This window comes from Myxocyprinus asiaticus, chromosome 14 (assembly GCF_019703515.2).
Source record: "Myxocyprinus asiaticus isolate MX2 ecotype Aquarium Trade chromosome 14, UBuf_Myxa_2, whole genome shotgun sequence".
NCBI classification, from domain to species: domain Eukaryota; kingdom Metazoa; phylum Chordata; class Actinopteri; order Cypriniformes; family Catostomidae; genus Myxocyprinus; species Myxocyprinus asiaticus.
The window spans coordinates 16,713,808-16,738,172 of record NC_059357.1 but is presented as its reverse complement, the minus strand read 5'-3'; the positions used below and the strand labels follow the sequence as shown (position 1 = coordinate 16,738,172).

General features: G+C 37.3%; 1 protein-coding gene across 1 annotated transcript in view; it reads right to left on the bottom strand.

The window, feature by feature from the left end:
• LOC127451138 (glutamate receptor ionotropic, NMDA 2A-like) overlaps positions 1-23,949 on the bottom strand; it is a 260,187-nt gene extending 236,238 nt beyond the window's left edge. The window contains exons 1-2 of the mRNA XM_051715585.1: positions 23,832-23,949; positions 17,612-18,019 (exon numbers count right to left, since the gene is read on the bottom strand). Coding sequence (XP_051571545.1) covers positions 17,612-18,016 — 405 coding nt within the window. The 5' untranslated portion in view covers positions 18,017-18,019; positions 23,832-23,949. The remainder of the gene's footprint in view (positions 1-17,611; positions 18,020-23,831) is intronic.
• Between the last annotated feature and the right edge of the window lie 416 nt (positions 23,950-24,365).

Here is a 24,365-nt window from a genome sequence, read left to right as displayed (position 1 = left end):
TACTTCCTTAATGTAACAATTTTCTATTTACATATTTTTTTATTTTATTTTTTGCAGCGGTTGAGTATAGAGTGCAGCAGTGCCTACTTTTTCAGCTGTCTTTATTCTGGAAGTGTATTTGGCATTGATTTTTTCCATAGGGATTTTAATGAAATTCTTTATAAAAGATTTCTAAGCCATGAATAAACCCAACTAGTGCTGAGGTGAATCTCAACTTTACAAACTTTGATTAAAAGCAAAGAAAGTATATGAAAATCAAAAACGGCAATAGCTGTTGAGCGAGTTTGTGCTGCAGTAGAGAGACCTCCGCTAAAATCTCTGCGCTCTTAAAGGCACCTCCATGCTCTTAAAGGCACCTCCGCTTAAAAGGGCACCTTTACTTTTGTTAAGGGCACCCTTAGATTTGTGAATGAAAGGGGCAGGGGCAGAGTGCATGGCACTCACAGTAGGTCTGTCTTTAAAGGTTCAAAATGTATCATTTAAAATCAAAATTTCTATAGATTAAATTACTCTGACGTTACACCACAGGCAACCACGCTTCCGGGGTCTTTTGAGCAGCAGATTTCAATGGTGGATATGGGCACCGCTGCATAATTTTAATATTTTTTTTAGCTTGTTTTAGATGTGTTGCCTAAATAAATAATATAGCTTGCACTTGTCCCTCACAAAATGAGTATTTTAATGTACATTCTATTAATTAATCACAATGTAAATGATCAATTACGACATAGTTACGTTATAATCATGCAGCCCTACATCATACTGTTTCAACAGTTAATGCCTGCAGATTATCAGTGATGACATGAGACCTCTTCTCCTCCTCTTCCTGACTTCTTCTGGTCTTTCCATCTCTTTTGATGGATGCTCTGGTCTGATCATCGGGACTCGCCAGTGTAGGGAGCCAGAGAGTGACTGACATGGTAGAGGCAGCGAGCAGCTAAAGAATCAAAACAGTTCCACATGTTGGACAAAGAGATAAGGGAGCATGTGTTGAAAGGTGCAGGGGGGTCCCCTGGGGGAAATTCGATGAGCTGCCACAGGGGATGAGAACATCTGACAACGTCTGACAGAAAGAGCCAAGATACTGGGAGGGAGAGGAGAATTCAGCTCCTGTTTTAACCAGTGATGGACTGGAACTAAAAACAGCCCAGGACTTATGCTGGCCTAATACTATTGCCTGCCTGCTGTGTAATGTAGTTCATACTGTATATTGATTTTCACTGTATTTTGATATGTCTGAAATAGCTGTTGGTACATTGCTATGGCAATGGAGTTAAACTGAACAATAAACAATAAATCTCTATTAAAGGTGCATTCTATATTTCTTCCTTTAAGCTCAGATGGGCCTGTGAGAAAAAAACAATTATCAAAATGGTAATAACTACAGTCTTGACCAACACAATTAGTTATCGTTTTAAAGCTTAGAAGCTCTACTTTACAGTGCATGTAGGCAATGTGACCAAAACTTAATAAATGCTTTGAAATTTGCAGACAAATCTGAAGTGTCCCGTTTTGATAATTTATTAAAAAGTTTGCACTGTACACATTATTGAAATCGAAAAAAAACACCAAACTATTTCAAACATATGTTGTTGGAAAGAGTATAATACAACCAGCCTATTTTTTTACTCACAGACAAAAAATATACAAAGTAAAAGCTAAGTATACATCTTTGACATACATGTGAACAAGTGTTGCTCATATGCCGTGTTTTCGCTTATAACTTCATGAAAAATAAACAGAACAAAAATATCATATACCATTATTTAGAGGTGGCGATTATCTTTAAAATGAGCCCACACACAAAGTAATCAGATGCATAGATCATTAGATAACCCACATGAAGCACAATGTGCACACAGCATCTGGCATCTTAAAGGAATAGTTCACCCAAAAATCTAAATGTACTCACCCTCATGCCATCACAGATGTGTATGACTTTCTTTCTTCTGCTGAACACAAACGAAGATTTTTAGAAGCATAACTCAGCTCTGTAGGTCCATACAATGCGAGTGAATGGTGATCAGGCCTTCGAAGCTCCAAAAAGGAGAGAAAGTCAGCATAAAAGTAATCCATATGACTCCAGTTGTTTAATGATATCTTCTGAAGCGATCCAGTTGGTTTGGGGTGAGAACAGACTAAAATATAACTCCTTTTTCACTGTAAATCTTGCCATTGCAGTCTCTAGGCACAATCATGATTTCAAGCTCGATAACACTTCCTAGTGTCTGATGCGTGCGCAGAGCGCTAGACGGTGCTATCAGAAATGTAATCGAGCTTGAAACCATGATCTGCTATCAAGATGTACAGTGAAAAAGGAGTTACATTTTGGTCTGTTCTCACCCAAAATCAACTGGATCACTTCAGAAGAGATTGATTAAACCTTTTTTTTAAACCTTGCATTTTTGGGTGAAATAACCCTTTAATATCTGGCTACAAAAACTTTAGCTTTCCTGGATCAGATGGCATCATCGGAAAAGCTGTAGCACCATGAAACACTAAACCAATCGAATTGGGTTCAGATTGCTCCAACCAGTGGTGATAGCCCTCCATATCTGAGCAGAGAGTCATGTGATCAGTCACTATAATTACAAATGGCCACCAGGAGATGGCGCTAATTACATGGCACAGACTCAATGATGACTCAAATGGCACAGAATGAAACTCATTCTGTAAAATCTCATTACTAAAATCACGTCTGCATGCTATGCAAACCTTTAGTCATTGTTGGGTTTGCATGTGTAATTAGTCCCTATGTACAATATTTATGTTTTTATTTGTTTGGAGAGCCTTTTGGAAATTACGTTAAATTATTTTTGTAATGCTATAACTATTAGACACTGAAAACAACAACAACAACAAAAAAGAGTCATTGGAGTGACCTTCTTTGAAAATGTTACCCACTAAGACACAATTATTTTTGCACTGAAAATTCCAGGAGAGAAGAGTAGAAGAGAGCTATAAGGAAGCAGGCTTAGCATGATGACATCATGACATGTCATTAGCCTGTGTGCACATTTGCTGTGACCTAAAGTGTTTCATAATTCATTGGCCTGTGAGTCATATCTGTGTCAAAAAGCATAGAGAGAGGATAAGTGCATGTACTATAAGTACAGTATGTGAGGACATACTATAAAGTAGAATGAGCATAGTGGAGGTCTTTTAATGTTTTATCTAATGGGTTCCTGTGATCTCAGCAAGTTTTGAAGGCTGTAAGCTTATTTTCCAGAAAGGATTTCTCCCTAATACACTGACCAAGGAACAAGTCGAACTGTAGTAGAATCAGTATATGCTGATTATCTCTCCGTGAAAAAATATTCCGTTTTTTTGTCTGGTCGTCATTGATGTTAATGCTTATTAACACAAAGTCTGAATTTTTAGCATGAAAATTAAGCTTTTAAAAGGAAAGAATGCTTACCCTATGCATACTCATGTTCCAAACCAGTATGCCTTTTTCCTCTGTGGAACACAAAAGGAGATGTTAGACAGTATGTTAGTCTTCGTCACCATTCACTTTCGTTGCATAATTTTTCCATTCAATGAAAGTATATGGTGATTGAGGCTGTCATTCTGTCAACAAAATAACCCTTTTATGTTCCATGACAGAATTTTCATTTTTAGGTGAACTGTCCCTTTAAGGTACAGATCTTTGATTTTTGAATTCAAGGTTGATTTTTTCTAATTTTAATAAAATAATAAAATATGAGTGCATTTTGCTTTTATTCAGGTTCAGATTATTCTTTTCACAGAATGATGAAAATCTGTATCAATCACGGTGTGGATAGATTTAGTGAAAAAAAATATTCAAGAATTATATTTCTTCTTGGCTAAATGTATCTTGTTTTAAGGATGTTTAGACAAAGACAAAGCAAAGATACATTTTAAGAAAAGTATCATGTATCATCTATTTTCCAAGTTTTAGTAATGTTAAATGCAGTAGTGTCTGAATGCCAATATGCATATGAGGTTATGAATAATATTAAGCCGTTGTCAACTCCACAATCTTAAATGATCTTTGCACATATTTTAACATACGTACGGTTTTATACATCTCAAAACTTTAGTGCGTATGCAAAATCTGCCTTTGTGCTTACAGCTGTACACACACTTTTAGGACAAACTCTATGCAAATTTTATACACAAGGCTCTTGGTCTTTGCGCAGAGGTTTCACATGACTAGCCCTGATGATCAACTATTGACTGGTTAGGCTGTTTCATTCCTTACCCCAGACATTATTCCACCTGACTTAAGGCAATGTCACAGGTAAGAACTCTAATCATGTCACCAAAGGTAGAGATTAGTTGACGCCATTGACCTCTCAGACACTTTTCTCTATGACCTTGCACTGCCCTGGTTCTCTGCCATACACAAAAAACAGATCAAAGCCAGTCCAACCGCGTTACACCAGCTGCCTGGGCGGGGTGGAACTCAGCTGGCATTGGATATTTCACAGCCCTTGGGCTGCCTCTCTATATAACAAAATATCAGTACAGACTTCAGCCCTTTGGGAAAAAAACATGTTTCAAATTTACTTCTGAGGGGTTTATATGCAACATCCTGGCAATAATCACAAACACTTTCAAGAGAAACTGTGTCGCACAGAGAGATCTTTGAAGAGCATCTGCTATTTTGGATTCTCTATTTTGATATAAAATAGGGCATGCCAGTGCCTCCTTTTCCCGTAGAGCCATCATTTTTCTCAGAAAATCTGATATTTTGCAGTTAAGTGTTCCTTTATCAGTCATCTCCTGTGAAGGTAATTGGTTTTGAACCTCTGTTTGTTAAGTCCTCTGGTGCACTTGGACTGCTGCCAGTTTAATGCTGAAAATATGGAGACTGTTTAAAGTAACCCTGGCTTTTCCCACCCACCCTTTGATTTGGTTCATTTGGTATTTCTGCACAGACTGACTGAGGACTCATTAGATGCCCAGTAATTTTGCTTAAAGGGACAGTTCACCAAAAAAAGACAATTCTATCATAATTTACTTACCTTCATGTCATTACAAACACATATGACATTCTTTAGCCTAAGCCACTATGCACTTTAATTGCATCTTTTTCCATAAACTCTGCCTGAAATCTCCTTTTGGTGTTTGGTGCACCATAAGGGTGAGTAAATGATGACAGAATTTTCATTTTTGGGTGAAATATCCCTCTAACATTTGACCTACATTGAGGTAAATCTCAAGTGCAAAGCTTGTCTTTCCACCTCAGAAACTGAGTAATGTGCGAAGCCACTATTTATCAGCCCCATAATCACTCTTTTTGGCAACAATGAACAGGCTGTTCTTTGAAATTGTTTCCTTTCGTTGTTCATGCACGATAGCGCTTCACAATATTTCATAAGACTCTGTCGAACATTGTCGCCTCACCAATTAAATAAACTTCTGAGTTTTTTCTCCAATGTTCTGCTCATCTTCAAGGCCACTTTTTAAACCAGAATGCCTCTACACTTTCCTTTCTAAGGTGAGAGTTGTCACGACTCACGCATGGTCCCGTAGTGAAGGTCTTTGGCTATATTCAAGCACAAAAAACAGTCAAAGTTTCAGGAACAAGAATTGTATTGAATCTAAGCCTCTCCATCTAACGTTTATCCCAAACATCAGTAAGTCTATGTACAACTAAGTACAACTATTTGCATATATTTATCAGCAAAAAGGACTATTTCAAGACCTCGACTGCTCCCTAAAGCATAAGAAAAAAGCTTTCCCATCTACCTCCAGAGATTAGTGACCTAACTGTGGAAGTCTCTGGAGCTCTGAAAGTCTGCTGTCTCATTTGTCAAAGCTGACCCTGAAAAACTCCGCTGTTTTGTCATTTATCTTTGCAACCTTTGGACCTATTTTTAAGGCATGTCCATGCATTAAGAACGAAGGAACATTGGAAAAAGTAGAACAAAAACTAGTTTACTCTCAAGTCATGAAGTAATTTAAAAAAAATATCATGAGTTCTATAAAACTAAGACTGAGCACACATTGACACTCATTGTCCAGCTATAAGTACACATTCCTAAAAGAATAAGAATGAGCTTTATTGCCAACTATGCTTACACACACAAGGAATTTGTCTTGGTGACATACTGTAAGCTTCCGGTGCACAGAGAAAAACAACATCAAGACACAGATGATAAAATAAAAATCAGTGTATAAAATATATATAGAAATACGCAATTAGACAAAAAAATTACAAATGTACAAATATGTCTAATCAGCCAATTGTGTGGCAGCAGTGCAATGCATAAAATCATGCATATATGGGTCAGGAGCTTCAGTTAATGTTCAAATCAACCATCAGAATGGGGAAAAAATATTTTATCTCAGTGATTTCTACCGTGGCATGATTGTTGGTGTAAGACGGGCTGGTTTGAGTATTTCTGTAACTGCTGATCTCCTGGGATTTTCACGCACAACAGTCTCTAGAGTTTCCTCAGAATGGTGTCAAAAACAAAAACATCCAGTGAGCAGCAGTTCTGCGGACAGAAACGCCTTGTTAATGAGAGAGGTCAACGGAGAATGGCCAGACTGGTTGGAGCTGACAGAGAGGCTACAGCAACTCTGTGGATACAACAGCAGAGAACCACGTCGGGAACTTTGTTAGAACTGTAGTGTTCCTAATAAAGTGCTCAATGAGTGTATACAGTTATACAGTTTGGTGCACGGAAATGAAATGGTAGAAGAGGTAGTGTATGTTGAATAATATAAATATATATATATATATATATATAAGTAAACTGTTATTGTACATGATTATATCGCACAGTTGTGAGGCCTTGGGTGAAGTTTTAACTGTTCATGAGACGGGTGGTCTGAGGGAAAAAAAATTATTGTGCTTGGCTGTTCTGGTGCTCTGTCCTCTGTAGTGTCGGCCAAAAGGCAACAGTTCAGAAAGGTAGTGGGCTGGTTGAGTGGGGTCCAGAGTGATTTTTCCAGCCCGATTTCTCACTCTAGCGGTGTACAATTCTTAAAGGGTGGGCATGGCAACAACCACCTCAGCAGTCTAAACTGTCCTTTGTAGTCATCTGATGTCCGATTTAGTAGCCGAGCCAAACCAGACAGTTATTGAACTGCAGTTATTGAAGCTACTTGAAAGATAAAGTGCTTTTTCAATGAATATTAGAATGTTCCAAAATGTTGTACTTTCAACTTTCTGAAATAGAATGCAGCATACAAAATAATATTAAAGTGACACCCAAAAATGATCTGTCATCATTAACCCTCATGTTGTTCCAAACCCGTATCAAACTTGAATGACTTTCTTTCTTCCTTGGAACACAAAAGGAGGAGGAGAGCAGAATGTCCAAGCTGCTTTCTGCCATACAATGAAAATGAAAGGGGTTCAGCACTGTTAATCTCCAGAAACGCATCAAAAAAAGCATAATAAAAGTAGTTAATATGACTCATGCACTACATTCCATGTCTTCTAAGTCCATATGACATTACTCAGTCAAAATCTTGCTTGATAGATGTGGTCACCATTCATTTTCAATGTATGGAAAAGAGCAGCTTGGACATTCTGCTATAGATAAATTACTCCTTTTGTGTTCCACAGAAGAATGAAAAATCATACAAGTCTGAAACTACATGAAGGTGAATAAATAATGACAGAATTAAAATTTTTGGTGAACTATTCCTTTAAAGTACTTCAGTCCATTCAGAAATAAGCCCAGCAAAACTCTCAATGCACATAAAACTGGTCAATAGTTGCCATTGATTAAGATGTTAATCTTCTGTTAATCAATTATTCATTCAAAATCCTGCAGCAGGTGATTTTGTAAAACATTTTGTAATAATGCTATTTGGATGACCTCCATTAAATTCACCCTCTTAGGGCCTGAAGCAAATATGGCTCAAGAATGTGAAAATGGTTTGTTCATGCTGAACAGCTTAAACGAAAAGTAAATGAATGAAATATTTATGGGATAGCTCACCATTCACTTTCATTGTAAGGAAAAAAGATGCAATGAATTGAATTGAGGCCTCTTTTTTCAATAACACAATTTAGTGTTGCATCCACAAGCAATGGATCTATTCTAAAGCGGGCTCAGTGTCCTTAACATTATTAACCCAAGTTCTGCAGCGAGCATTGCCAGAGAGAACAATGCCACTCAATGCAGTTTGTGCTGTTCCTTGATCTACCAAGGCATACGCCTTCAGATTTCCTCAAAATTACACCATGCATTTGTGAGCAATTAACTTGTACTTGTACTGTCCATTGGGCCCTAGCAAAAAGTGTGTTTCTAATGAATGCAAAAAGATATTTAATTAATGTCATCCACTTCCATTTTCTGTTTTTGAACACACTTCACTGCTTTTGAAAAGAACTTGTACCAATACAGAGGAGTGTATTCTGATGTAATTGTGTTCGCTGCATGAGCACTGCAGTGCATCTCTCATCTTGCCTCAGCAGAGGACAAGCGAGTCTGGGGGAAAGCTTTATTCATTTTGCAGTCACATGAAAGCCAAGTAGCATGCTGTGAAGTTGCACTTCTCCTCTGCCTAAAATACAGTATCAGGTACCAAACACTTGGAAGCACAGCATATGTAATTCTCTGGGACTCTGTCAATAATAGTGAAATTTGAATGCTTGTCATACTCATTTTGTAAATGTTTCAGTCTCTCCTTTTTTCACTTTCTACATGCAAATAGTGGCAATTTAATTGTTAAATTCAATGCATATGAAAACAAGGTTGTTATGGAGAGACGTACAATCTACTCAGTAGGATGTATTGTCTTAAAGGGATAGTTCACCCAGAAATGAAAACTCTGTTATCATTTACTCATACTCATGTTGTTGCAAACCTGCATGACTTTCTTCTGTGTAACGCAAATGGAGATGTTAGGCAGAATGTTAGAGACTGACAGCCTAAGTCACCATCGTTTTTCCATAAAATAAAAGTGAAAGGTGGCCAAGGGCTGTCAAACTGTCAAGGGGAAGATTTTCAGTAAAGTACAATTTAAATTTCAGCCTGTTCCTCGCACAAAGCTATCATATGTCTTCAGAAGACTTGGAAAAAAGTGCATGGGTAAAACATACAGTTATAATACTTTTCTGGAACTTTTTGTCATCTTTGGAGCTTGATGGTCCCTGGTCACCATTTACTTTCATTGTATGGAAAAGAGCAGTGTGAACATACTGCCTAAAATCTCCTTTTGTGTTCCACGAAAGCAAGAAAATCATATAAGTTTGGAACAACATGAGGGTGACATTTTTTAACTTGTATTGGGTAAAGTTCTGTAATACTGCTACTTTGAGAGAGTGAGGGAATCCAATTACCTTTACGTGCCCTTAACTCAGGCAAACAAGAGCATTCCAGAAGCCAGGAAAGCCATCTGCCTCATGCCTCACCATTCACAGCTGCACTGATCTGTCTTTAATTAACGAGCCAAGCTTTATAGCACTCTGAATTCACTGTCATTTTCAAGCCTGCTCTGTACTCCCAGCTTGACTTATGTAAGATTACAGTTTGGTTGTGTTAAGGTCTGCAGTTAGCAAGTGGCCCAATGTGTGATTACACCCTCCAATGGCTTGGTCCTTACATAATAGAGCATGCAGCTGGGGGGTCAATCTCTCAGTTAGACCTTTGTTGTCTAATAAATGCCAATGGCTTCATTTACCTCATAATTGATGGTAAACAATTTGCAGTATTTAACTAAAGAAACAACAGAGGGTTGGCCTGTGACCCTAGATTGCTTTGGTGTAAACTATCCTGTCTTCATAACATCTTTCATTAATAGCAACATCAGTAAGGCTGAACTGCGGCGTTTCCAAGAGTCAATGGCACATTTCCAGAACATAGTGCAGCTTGTCTGAGAATCCTTGTGTTGACCTCTTCGCTCTTATTAACAGCCAAAACATGCAACACAGGCATTTTCAACCTTTACATTTCCCTGTTTGAAAACACTGGAAGCAATATAGATGAATAGACTTCCCTGAATCAAAGGCCACACTGAGTTGAACCCCATGAGAGCTGTTTAAGCAACATTTCCAGCATGGCATTTCCCTTTGAATATATCTCTATTCCTCAAAACATTATTCCTTCTAATTGAAGGCTGAACCCTTCCAAATAACAACTTTCTAAGCCTCCAGGAGGGAATAAATGAATTTAACATTTATCTGTAAAACTGCAGCTGATTGTTTTTCTGTTCAATTCAATCCAGCCAAATGTTTTCTGGCAGATTTTATATGGTTTAATTAGCTTTTTTTTTTTTTTTTTTTTTAAAGGTTTGGAGGTTTGGAGTACATCTACAACTGTGCCATTTCTGGGGGGAGCACATACGCTTGTTCCTTAACGCCAGTCATGCAATGATACAGTTGTGAGGAATATTTGATGAGGCTCAGGGGATGGTGTATTCTAATCAGGATATTAGCATTTCTGGAGATATTCGCAATCATTGCTGTATTCCTATACATTGGCACAATTATATTGTTCAGGAGGGTGGCTCACAATTGTTTTGAATGAGTACTAGTCTCTGGGGGTGTTTTTGCAGAAATATAACATACAGAAACACCTGCAAACTGCACACAAGATGTTGGCACTCACTGAAATCACAATTAGCACGAATATTGATAAACACAATGAGGATACACAAAGGTGTTTCTTTAGCGAAGGGGGACTGATACCATTGTTTCTCAATGGTAGAAGTCACAGAACAGAACAGGTTCTGCCAATTTAGGGTTGTGCATGCCCTGTATGTTCTGGCCCCAGAAATAAGAGGTTTCTTTGTTCATTTTTGTCTGAAGCATCACTTTCCATCCCACTTTAAAGTCTTGGTCTATCCTTTGACCATTGCTCCCTAATATGGCAGTTTCAAAAAACATCTCCATGGCCCTACAGTGGGTTAATTATTAATTTAATTTACAATCTCCACCCTGTGGTTGTTCGCTCATCTACAGCAACAGCAGGTTATTAGTTTTAAGATGGCAGCAAGTTAATTACATTTTGTTCATAAATGCGCTCTTATTAGTGAATGGTAAACATAAGTGCTGAGCTTGTTCTCAGCATTTCTTTGTTAATGAATTTTCATAAATAACATAAAACGCTTAATGGATATGACTCACAGGACCAATAGAATTCACAACACAAAGGTCTCATTAGAATTGTAGCCATATCATGGCTAGGTTTGTTTAAAAGTTTCTTGGTTTGCATTGTGTTTTCTCATTTAAAATAGATGAAGCATTCAAACAGATAGCTGAACAATTCTCTGAGCAATTACTTGGATGAAAAGCTCTTTTGGGTTTTGCTAATGAGATAAATATATGTTTTGTGAAAATCTGATATTTCATGGATGGATGGATGGATGGATGGATGGATAAATGGATAGAAGGGTGAATGGATGGAATATGTTATAGTCAGAGCTTTTTCTATATTCATTAGTGTGTGAGTTAAAAGGTGCATGGTTAATAGGATATCAAGAAGTAAGCATGCTTAAACAACACAATTCATAATTACACCACTATGTGCTCTTTAATGCATTACACAAGCCTCTCTTGGGTGACAAGTCCATCTTCCAAACTTAAGTCCTTAAAATGACAAAACTTGAGAGTGAGGCTAGATTTCATCCAAAAGATAACATTACGCACAGCAGACTCACTGTATACTACGTCCATGAACAACTTAAGTGCTCGGCGTGCCTCAAAGGAGGTCACAAGAAGAGTGATAGATTGGTTTATACTACACTCTGAACAGAAAGACTCATGTCTAATCATGGGAAAACATCTACTCTAGGCTTGTTATTTGTGTCCCAGTTAACCATGCTCAAAGCACAAGCATCAGCACTTTACAAGGGATGGAAAGAGATGTTCTATATGTAGTTTAAAGCACACCTTGTCGTAACACCCCTCCCCCCCATACTGTCAAAACAAACAAGTGTCTAAAAATAAAGCATTAGGGAGGGACCATTCAGACCCTTCCAAACACGTTCCTGCACTACAAAAAGCTGGACGCAGCACAAAGAATATAACGGAAAGCAAATGTTTTGAGACGTGATTATAAAAGTTGAAATTCTTTTTTAACTTGACACCTATGGAATCTAAAAAAACATGGCGCTTTTTGCGTGAGATGCTGAAAAAAACAGTGAGATGTGGTGCAAACATTTTTTAAGTCTAGTGCATGTTTACATAGAAAAAACGATTGAAAACAGTAGTAGCTGGGCGATATGGCTACAAAAATTACACTGGTGGCCAAAAGTTTGGAATAATGTACAGACTTTGCTGTTTCGGAAGGAAATTGGTACTTTAATTCACCAAACTGGCATTCAACTGATCACAAAATATGGTCAGGACATTACTGATGTAAAAAAAAAAAAGCACCATCACTCCAACACCTTATCCTTGAGTAATTATGCTAAATTGCTAATTTGGTACTAGAAAATCACTTGCTATTATACAGTATTAAACACAATTGAAAGCTATTTGGTTCGTTAAATTAAGCTTAACATTGTTGCCACAGTATACAATAGACTGGCATGTCTTAAGGTCAATATTAGGTCAAAAAAGGCAAAAAAGAAACAGATTTCTCTAGAAACTCGTCAGTCAATTTTGTTTTGAAGAATGAAGGCTATACCGTACTTGAAATTGAACTCCAAAACTGAAAACTGAAGATTTCACATAAAGGTGTACACTACAGTCTTCAAAGACAAAGGACATCTGGCAGAGAAAGGACAGAAAGAGATGTGGAAGGCCAGATGTACAACTAAACAAGAGGATAAGTACATCAGAGTCTCTAGTTTGAGAAATAGACGCCTCACATGTCCTCAGATGACAGCTTCATTGAATTCTACCCACTCAACACCAGTTTAATATACAACAGTAAAGAGAAGACTCAGGGGTGCAGGCCTTATGGGAAGAATTGCAAAGAAAAAGCCACTTTTAAAACAGAAAAACAAACAGAAAAGGTTAGAGTGGGCAAAGAAACACAGACATTTGACAACAGATAATTGGAAAAGAGTGTTAAGTGTTAACCCACTGAGCTTTTGTGGGATCAGCTAGACCGTAAGGTGCATGAGAAGTGCCCGACAAGACAGCCACATCTATGGCAAATGCTACAGGAAGCGTAGGGTGAAATGTCACCTGAGTATCTGGACAAACTGACAGCTAGAATGCCAAGGATCTGTAAAGCTGTCATTGCTGCACAATTGAAGTAGTTTAAAAATTTCAAATTGTAATAGTAATTTTTCATGTTATTAATGTCCTGGCTATACATTGTGATCAGCTGAATGCCACTTTGGTGAATAAAAGTACCAATTTTTTTCCGTAAGAGCAAAATCTGTACATTATTCCAAACTTTTGGCCGCCAGTGTACATCTCAATATTTTTCCGCTTATTGATGATGTTCGATATATATCTCGATAATTACATATTTGCTCTGAAATGGCATTAATAGTGATTTTCTTTTTTTTTTCTTTTTTTTTTTTATCAAAGGAACCATAATTTCAACCAGACAGCCACTGTAGCCAAGTACATTCAAAATGTTTCCAGGTGCTGTAAGCAATTTCTTTCATGGAAATGTATGCAAAAACATTTACTACTCCCTTAAAGATATTAATGAAATAAATGTCCTGAGATACCTCACCAGTCTCTGTGACAGCTCTAGACTCTGTCAATCATTTTGCATGTTCTGAGAGTATTGTAGTTGCAGCGAATTATTGAGGCTTACTGCAATTTTTATGCCATGTTGCTCATAATAGTTGTCAGTTGAGGGCACTATTTTGCTGCTGTTGTCTCAATAAAGCTCATTTGGTATCTTTGGAGTGCAGGTTTTGGGAAAAAGGGTCGTGGCTAATCCAACGCCTCACCTTAGGGAAATTCTAGAATCGCTAAAATCGCTTACAGAACCTATAATACATGAAATAAAAATAAAAAAGTCTTCCACAGATTTTCACAGTTTTTCACTAAATTATTACAAAAGCGATATTTAATCATTTTAAATTAGATGCACCAATACAACAATATAGAAATAAATAGCAATATTTATTTACCTTTATTTATATTGACAGATTTGTACTAAAACTATTTTTGTGAACCAGTTCACTCACTCAATTTGGAGCTTAAAGTTACAGTACAAAACTTTTGTTTTGTACAATAATAATACATTTTTGTCGTATTTATCTTTACCTGGAGCTTATTTTGGTGGAAAGCGTAAAGTGCTGTCGTGTTTACCTGCATTTGGAGCTTTTATAGTGTATATTTGTCGATTTGCAATGATGCGATACCGTGTCCTGTTTTTAGATTTTTATAATAACTTATAGAGGTTGCATGTTTGGAATTTCAAAATGCACATGAACCGCTCTGAGAGCGCTGAAAACAGTATATCATCACAGAACATGTTCACTCTGAAGCCAACACAGACAATGTATTCATTTAATTAAATCACAGACTTTTTGGTTTAATAATCACATATAACAATACTGATATTTTGATGGTATTTTGATTAATTGTGCATCCCAGAAGGATCTTGAAATTAGTCTCATGAGGTGCTCTCATGGAAAGGAATTGACCTAATAAAAAGCACACTACAATCATCGCGATATTCACGATATTGCTTATCTCGCAATATTATCATGAATATTTGATATATCACCCAGCCCTAACTCATATTGGTCGGCCCATATACTGTATATTAGTGCACTTCCTGCATTTAAAACTGCCAGTTCAGGTTCCAGTAAGGTGTACCAGATTGCTGAAATCTACTGAATCCTCCACGACCGAACACTCAGAACTGACCCACAAAATCTGATATTGCAGCTTTAATTGCTTTTAGCACTTGATTTGCACAATTCCTTTAGTGAAAAACAATGCAGACAACATGTGCAAATAAATGACACTATCAGTGGGAGCAATTTGTTTTTGGTCAATTCCTGCTGTAATGCATAAGCAAAATACACATGACCACTTTGTAACAAATTAAAGACAGCAAATGCTTTGTATTAGTCTATTTTTTCCATAAATTCCTCAGGGAACATCAACAAATGGGCTAATGGTAACATACTTTAGAGTAAAGTAAATAGAAGCTAAGTCAACATGCATTTATTGAATCAATATCTTGGTCTGTTAGGTTTGAGATCAAAGAGTACATTAATGGATTATTATTTCAGAATGTGTATATCCAAACTGGCAAGGCTTAGAAAGATCACGGCATTGAGCATTTTACTTTCAGTGATGGACTAAAGAAAGATAGCGCACCTTTGGTAAGTAATTGCCTAACTGGCCATCTCCATTGTATGTTGCCTCTACTCTTGGCAGCTGCGAGCATTAAATGACAATCATATGTCTTAAATCAATTGCTTCAGGCAGGAGATATATGGGAATGTAACCCAGAAATGTCGATAAGATAGTCAGTTGATCTTTGGCCGTAACTGCCTGCAAGCGTGCCCGTGCATGGGCCGCATTCTGCTTGAGGCAGCACTTTAGATATAAAACAAAGAATCCCCTGACACATGTCAATGATCCCTGTGTTTATAGAGACCAAATCCTGCTGTATGGGCACTAAATGAAGATAGACCTGCCCAGAGGCCCAACAATAATTACCATGTGTATGGTTTCTCATCTCCTTAGCAGAAAAACAGCAAAAACACTGGGATGCCAATGCCATGAGCTACCATTAATTTCACCTTGTCTGTCCTTACCAACAACGCTTCTCAGAATCAAAATGTCGTTATTATCAATTTGACATTTCGGTGAAAAATACCTTTATGAAATTAAAGATAAGCACTGAAAATCAGTGCAACATTTAAGTCAGCAATCTAAGTCGCTGTTTGAAAGGCACACAGCATAAAAAGTATAGTGCACCCAAAAATTAATTTCAGCCATCATTTAGAGATGTTAGGCAGAATGTTAGCCTCAGTCACTATTCGCTTACATTGCTTTTTTTTTTCTTTTCCTTCAATGAAAGTGAATGGTAAGGCTGTAAGTCTGCCTAACATCTCCTTTTGTTTTCCATGAAGGAAAGAAATTTATATGGGTTTAGAACAACATTAGGCTGAATAAAGTACTGAACTTCCAATCATATTCAAACAGCTAAGTCAGATCAGGATTTCATAATGTTAGCATGATATAGCATAAATTCATGTAAGCCATGCAAAGTGTACACCTAAACGTCACTGGTAGTAGCATACATACCCATGGCCTAATGAAATACAGTTTAAAATTTTAACAAGTGATATATAATTCAACAAAAGAAGATGCAAATGTCCTCGTGAGTTACAACCGTGCTGACATTTATCTCCTTGAGGATCAACACAGAATATTTAGAATGACTTAAAGTACTGCTGAAGAAAATCTACAGGGAATAAGGTTTCAAAGCATTGCTACATTTAATACAGTGACATCCAGGGATAAAAACTGAGTAAACAAATTTAAATGCAGCAGCAAACACTCATGAGAAACACAGGATTATTATATAAACTCAACACAAATCTGTGATGAGAAGCTCGCAAAAGTTATTTTATACTGAGTGGGAATTCAGCTGTGCTGTTATTGGAAGGTAATGAGAAAGGCACATAGTCAACAAAGTGGCAAATTATTGCATCTCTGATTAACTAACTTAACTATATCATGAGCCGATCTCTGATCTGATTTTGTTTTTTGTTTTCTTTCTTTTTGCCCCTCTTTGCCACATGACACAATGCTCTCAAAATTAGTTGCATGATGGCAGCCGTAATTGAAGAGATATTTGTTCTTTGTAGTCAGTTTCAGAAAAGTGATTACTCCAGGGAAAACCAACTTTTGTAGGTCTGATGAAGCATATGTCGTGAAATAACTCCATATGGTAATTTGTCAGGGGAACAGTTAAGGCACGATGCGTGTTGTGCTAATAGTATTAATATACATCATTGTCATTACCAAACCACATGAATGTACATTTTTACCAAATGAACTAATTTTGTGATGACAATTATATTGCGAGCATCCACTTCAGCAATAAATTGATTTTACATTTTTAAAGGGATAGTTCACATAAAAAGTTAAAATTCTGTCACTATTTATTCACCCTGATGCCACTTCAGACCAATGGGACTTTTTCCTTTATTGAAAAAAAAGTCTTCATATGGCTTTTTTGCCATAACGAAAGTGAATAAATAGTCAGTAATATCACACCCCATTGGTTCTTGCTTGTCTCATAACCAAACATCATGACATCAAACCTGTGCCTTATTCAGCATATTTGATTTTGGCACGCATACACAGCTCATCAATAATTTAATTTGAAATAAACATTTTGTCTGTTCATCACACAAACTGACTGTATGGTTTTATAAGAGTTGGACTGTAGTGCATGAGTCGTGTCAATTATTTTTACTGTAAGTTTTATAGTGTGTGTGTTTTGTGTGTGTTTTTGGACCTTTTTGGAGCTTGACAGGCTGGAATCACTATTCACTTTTATTATATGGCAAAAAGACTTTTGTGTTCCACAGAAGAAAGTCATACTAGTTTGGAGTGACATATGGGTGAGTTAATATTGACAGAATTTTCATTTTTGGTGAACTAACCCTTTAAGTTTAGTGAGGTTCTTGAAGTTTTGCATCCTGCTTTTTAACCCTGTTTGGCAAATTTTTAACCCAAAGGCCATACGATGCCCCAGGTAAGTTAATGCCTGAAATATGACAGACTGACCTTATCCGCCATGATCATGGACGAGCCCCCATGGATCCCCAGGATGGGTATCAATGTCTGAGAGGAAATAAAATCCAAAATCTGGGCAATGGCTTCCTGGTCTGTGCCGTCCCCAAACACCACCCCATGGATTTTAGTCCCGGACATAAGATCGCACACATGGGTAATTATGCTTTTGGGGTCCGTCTCATTCACTAGCAGGGTCACGACGTTGACGTCAATGGGATCATCTTTGCTCCACAGAGCACGTATATCTCTGTCTGAGATGTAGCGTGTTTGACCCAGGATGACAGCAATGTTCAGTATGGGCACTTTCTCTGCTGCATGTGAGTTGCTGATGAGGGTAAGGAGAGCTGGAAGAGTCAGAAGAACCAAACTGGAGAACCCCATAGTGCTCAGCTTCATTCCCTAGAAGAACAAACACACACAGTACAGGTTGTTTGTGACATAATGCATTCAAGTTTTTTCAAATACTCCAGGTACCCACCCCCCACTCCCTTTTTTTTTTTTTTTTGTGAATGCCTAGTCCACTCTTAACAGTGGTTAAATGTGTAGAAATGATATAGCAACTTAAAAGCAGTTGTTCTGCTGGTATTAACAGTATTTAGGTGTCTTTACACAGCTGAGTTAAAGGGATAGTTCCCCCCACAACAAAGAGTGTCATCATTTATTCATCCTTATGTTTTTCCAAAACCATATGACTTCTGTGGTACACTAAAGGAAAAGTTAAAGCAGCAAGTAAGCCTCAGTCACCATTAGGGGTGGGAGAAATTTTTACTAATGATCGATTTACTAATGCATCGTGATTCTTTCTCGAACGATTCTGGATCGATTCTCAAAGATTCAGAATCGATTCTGAGTTCAACTTAAATCGCTGCAGCGCAGTGGTGCTAATGAGCACGCCAGAGATTCACACATATAAAGCCAAGCGCACACTACATGACTGATCACAGAATGTGTGTATCAACCACATGACCACTCGTCCCCAACTACGATCCCGAATGAATTCACAAACTCAGGGAAATAGCAACAGTATTCGTGATAACATGTCAACTAACAACATGGGGCCTGGGTAGTTCAGCAAGTAAAGACGCTGACTACCATCCCTGGAGTCACAAATTCGAATCCAGGGCGTGCTGAGTGACTCCAGCCAGGTCTCCTAAGCAACCAAATTGGCCCGGTTGCTAGGGAGGGTAGAGTCACATGGGGTAACCTCATCGTGGCCGCAATAATGTGGTTCGCTCTCGGTGAGTTGTGCGTGGATGCCGCGGAGAATAGCGTGAAGCCTCCACACGTGCTATGTCTCCGCGGTATAGAGCTCAACAAGCCGCGTGATAAGATGCGCGGATTGACGGTTTTAGACGCGGAGGCAATTGAGATTTGTCCTCTTCCACCCGGATTGAGTCACTATGCCACCACTAGGACTTAGAGCACTTTGGGAATTGGGCATTTCACATTGGGGAGAAAAAGGGAGGAAAATTTTTTTTTTTAAAAACTAACAACATGAAAGACCAGTTATTGCACTGATTTGGACAGAACGGGAAAAAAAATTGTTGAAAATAATGATGAGACAGCGGTTTCTGGAGATGTGGTGATATTTTCATTTTCAAATCATTTTTTGTCTCCTGCTTCCCAATGCCTTTTTCTCCTTGCAATTTCTCTATATTTCATTGGCTGTTGCTCATCTCCGGTCTCTCGCTCATCGGGACAGTGCACATAGATTTCTTAAGCAGCAACCCCGCTATTTGTGTCACTTTACTATCACCTGTGGTGTGGAAAGGAGAAGCTGACATCTGCACTCTCAAAGAAGCAGATATCTCATATAGCCATCCTAGACCTGCAACCTTTAGTTGTGGTTATAGTTAAAATAAAAATGAATAGGCTATGGATAGATTAATTCTGATTAATAATTTCATATTATTTAATAAAAAATGATTAACAATGCTAATTTTCATATAATCAGTTGAAGTATTTAATTTATAGAGTGTTTTGATAAATAACCGATATTTATTTTCTGTTATGTATTTTCTTGTGCTTTAAACTCGTCCTACCACGCGTACACATGCGTGGATGTTGTATTTTGGCTTTGCAATATGCAATGCATAATTTGGCTGATCTCAGTTCAGGAGACTCTGTGCTATCAGTAAAGGGTTAAACTTTCGACGTACAGAGTCAATTGACAAAACAACATGGCACAGATCACAGCGGAGTTTGCCTTTGGGAGAAATGCTAACAAAACTGTACTGTAATCCTAATTACATTTTTTTACACTGAAACCTGTTTGAGTCAAAAGATTAGTGTCTCTAGTTTCATCTAATATGCCATTATACAAACTGTACACTAATGTGTACTTCAGCGCATTTTGTTCCTTAGAAATCCAATATTTACTGCACATTATCACATTAAGGATCAATGGGTTCATCCAAAAGCTGAAAAATGTTGCTTTCAGTGGCTTTATATGGAGTTAGGATGAAAATAATGTGAATTTCGAACTGTTCTGAGACCAGTGCAGAAAGACAGGATAATGGAGGTTAAGTAATTTACTAAATAGGGAGGAAGGGAGCATTTTATAGCTTTCCTATGCAGCTAAGCTATGCATTCACTCCTAAAATCTTACTAAAAGTTCAATTTCAGGCTACAGATGATGTTTGGACCACTCAACATGTTTGGCAGATATGGGACAATGGTAATCCGTACATCTAATTAGAATTTAGAATTTATTTTAACATGGTTGGCAGTGATCTGATAAAACTGGCAATTACTTTGATTCAGAATTAATTATGCTAATTTCTGATGTAATTGTCTGTGACATCTCAAAAACATGAACAGCCAGCACTCCTGGAAACATACTGCATTTTATAAACAAAAAATCTATGGCTTTCTATAGCTTGGTATTATTTAAAATTACTTTTTTATTTAAAAAAAAAACTTAGTTCCACTGTCTACATATGTTGCCATAATTTTTTAGGGGAACTATTTGCTCTGGAATTTTTTTTTTTTGTTGTTTTTTTTTGTTTTTTTACTTGTTTATTAGGTGCTACTAGTTGCAAATCAAAAAGTGAAATGGAAAATACACACAGCAGTAACGCTCGGGTCTCAGGAGGTTAAAGAGAGTTCTTTGATAAAAGATTCTAAAGAAAGAAACAGAACAATTGTGATACTCTACAAAAATAAATGCTTTGATAGAGGACTGCTTATTTAATTATATATTTCATGTTTTGTTCACAGCTCATTCATACTGAATGTAAAGGGGCATTTTGTTAATAAAATAAAAGAAATAAAGAAAATGTTTATCATTTTTTATGTTGAAAATACTGCCACAAAACCAACAAAACCATTACTTGATAGTTGACATTAGTGTGTATTTTGTTGTTACTGCAATTTTCTCAAAACCTCGTTATAGTTGAGCCAGACCGGTCTGCCACAGGAAAGAAAGCCAATTTTGATCAAAATGTTAAGTTACTGTGTTTTGCTTTTGCACAGCAAAATATTTACTGTAATAAGAAAATACGTATACTGTAAATATAGATATATCAGGAACAGTTTTGGAATCGATGGTGACTTCCAGAATCGGAATCTGATCAAATCGTGAGGTGCCTAAAAATTCCCACTCCTAGTCACCATTCACTTTCACTATATGGAAAAAAGATGCAATGAAAGTGAATGGAGACTGAGGCTAACATTCTGACTAACATTTCCTATTGTGTTCAACAGAAGAAAGAAAGTCATAAGAGTTTGGAACAATATAAAGGTGTAAATCATGATGAATTTTCATTTTTGAGTGAATTATCTTTTTAAGGCTGCTCTGAGCAGGATCTGTGCTTGCTCCAAATTCTATGTAAAGATGCAATGCCACATATAAACTAAACTTTCTTGTTCTTAACCAACCTTATCCCACTAGTTTTAGAGGCACCTCTGATCTTCTTGTATAATTTATTCCATATTTTAATAATTCCACATTTTATGTATAATTTAATATTTATGTGCATCATTTCCTTCTTCTTTATTCCTAATTTCATATTTAACATTATTTTCATAACATTATTTCTGCAACTGAAATTCTTGTGTAAGTGCATTCATGCCAACTCTGATCAGCTTTAAAGAGTCACCTCTTAATTCACCTTTTTATGCTTTGAATACTGCTTCAGATGTAGCTTCTGTGTCGCCTTTGCGGTCTACAGACTGCATTAGTTTTACAGAGAAAATATTATAAGAGTCATATCCGAACCATATCCAGCATTGGTCAATACTATGTTTAGTTTAGAATTCCATTAATAATAATATTTACTTGATCACTCTCATTATAATATCTATTTGATAACTGTATTCATTTTCATCCTTACATACAATTGAGTCCAGTGGGGCGGCAAGCGCAGGATTTTATAATCTCATTTTGAAATTTAGACAATGAATAACTAGCAATGAGAAAATGATGAATATCACATGTGACACTGGATCTGAGCAGCAAGCAGGGCAGAAGAGAGTAAAGCTGACATCATCACATGAAGAGTCTTGGACTGAGAAGAAGGAGCTAGGAAAAGGTTCACTGTTGCCAACATGTATACACAAACAGATGCATTAAAAAGCAAGGTTTAAAATTGCAGAGAAATAACATGTGGTGTGGGGAATGTTGAAGCCTGCTATTCTCAAGAAGATGCATCATCAGCATCACATTATCATTATTTAGGATTGAGCAAGCTCAATTTATCATAGTTTCGGCTGATCAAACTAAGAAATCGGTAGAGTCAGGTTAGCATTCCAACACAAAAATGTAACATTCTGATGCCTGTTTGCCCATGTGCATTTAGATTAGTTGCTTACTGTATATTAAGCTTTACGGTGACTTCATAATTATCAATCCTTAAGAAGTTTTTTTTCTTTTTCTTTAATAGGTATTTTCAATCATTGAATGACCCCATGTACATTCAGTACAGTTATTGTGTTATCCTGTTTTTGAGTGGTCGGCCGGTTTATACAGTTTATAGTGTTCATGCTCTAGACAAAGTGAAAAATATATAAATCATCAAATGAATAAAATCATGAAGTTTGACAAAAATTAATGAACGTGCTCTTTGGCTGGAGGCCATGTCTTAGATTTTGGCAATCACATTTATATTTATATGATCTTTATTTTTCATGAAAATGAATTAGAGAGAGAGAGAAAGAGAGAGAGAGAGAGAGAGAGAGAGAGAGAGAGAGAGAGAGAGAGAGAGAGAGAGAGAGATGAGAACTTATGAAATGCGATATCAGTGTTCTTACAACGTGACGTGACAGAGATCTTAACATGGGGAATATATCTAGATGAATATTCCTTCTGATACCTCATTAATTTCCTTGAAACGACCATTATGCAAGTGCGCCCCCTGTCGGCGCATCTCGTGCGCTTTGCGTTCTCAGCTGGAACGGTCAACCTCTGTATTATTTAGGAAAGAATAATATTCAATGGAAAAATATACGTGAGAACTAAGTAAGAAGGTTGATAATATCACTATTTGTATTATTATTATTATTTATTTATTTATTTGTTTTCAAAAAAGATTGGAAATTAATACTTTCTGTGCTCAATGTTAAGGAAAAGCTGACTTCCGAAGTTGGATCAACAACTGGACCAAAATCCGCATTCATCAGTTCCACATCGAAAGAATCATAGACAAGTCCTCTCTCGTTTAAAGCCCTTTTCAAGGAACGCGTCTGCATTTCTTTCTTTCTATGTTCTTCTTTTGTCTTGTTCATTACAATATGTTCTCGTTTAATCCAGCAAAGGCGAAGAGCACGCCTGAGACTTGCTGCTCACATGATCATGACACGAGTTTTCTCACAGGTAAAAAAAGAAGAACGCGCAGTTTAACAGAACTCGATAAAACACAACTTATTGTTTAGATGCTATCGTTTTAAACCCCTATCTAGCGGTTGTAAAGGAACCAATTCCCTTTTCCTCCAGTTTTGTGCTTTTGTAAGGTTCGCGCGACCCCAATGATGCAGGAAAAAATATCACGTTTTTCTGCATCAAATTAATTTCAAACACCGGTAAATCCACATTAATTGTAAAAGAATGAGTGGGCTTCACATTTTAATACGTTTATGCTCATCCTCGGATGCATTTCGCTTTGGAGACCATATGCGTAACACGGACCAGCGCCGTTGTTGCTGTTTTTTGTTGTTTTGTTTGGACCAAGCAATTTTTGTCAGGAAAAAAATATAGGTATGCTACTATACTCACAGCATCCCTTTTCCACAAAGCACCAAAAATGTTGAATGGGATGGCATTGCAACAGTCCTCCGCCCAGCAGCCAGGTTGGAAATATGAACAGTTATCCCCAGCGACGAACCCCTCAACTTCAACCCCAAAACCAAACGAATCAAATTAATCCAACGGTTTGCATATTTACGATTTATCCATGACTCTTCCTCGCCGCGCGCTCTCAAATAAGACAGCGCGAGACGCACGTTGGTGACTGAATCCGCAAGAAATTGGTTGAAGGCAGTTCTGCTGCAGGACCACAAGACAGTCTCACACAGTCCTCTTTCACCACAGCCTCTCTGGAACTGAGGGATGCCGTAAATAGAGGTGAAAATGAGATTACGCCCTGTTTCAGAGCACGGCACCCCCTAATAGAAAACAGTTCCGACGTTTCAACGCAACGGTCTTTAAATGCGACGATTCAAGTTCAGTTGGCCAATGTTCTCAGACATCCTAGGTGTAGCCTAGAGCGTTATGCCAGTCGTCACTTGTCCTAACTTATTCCTAAAAGTT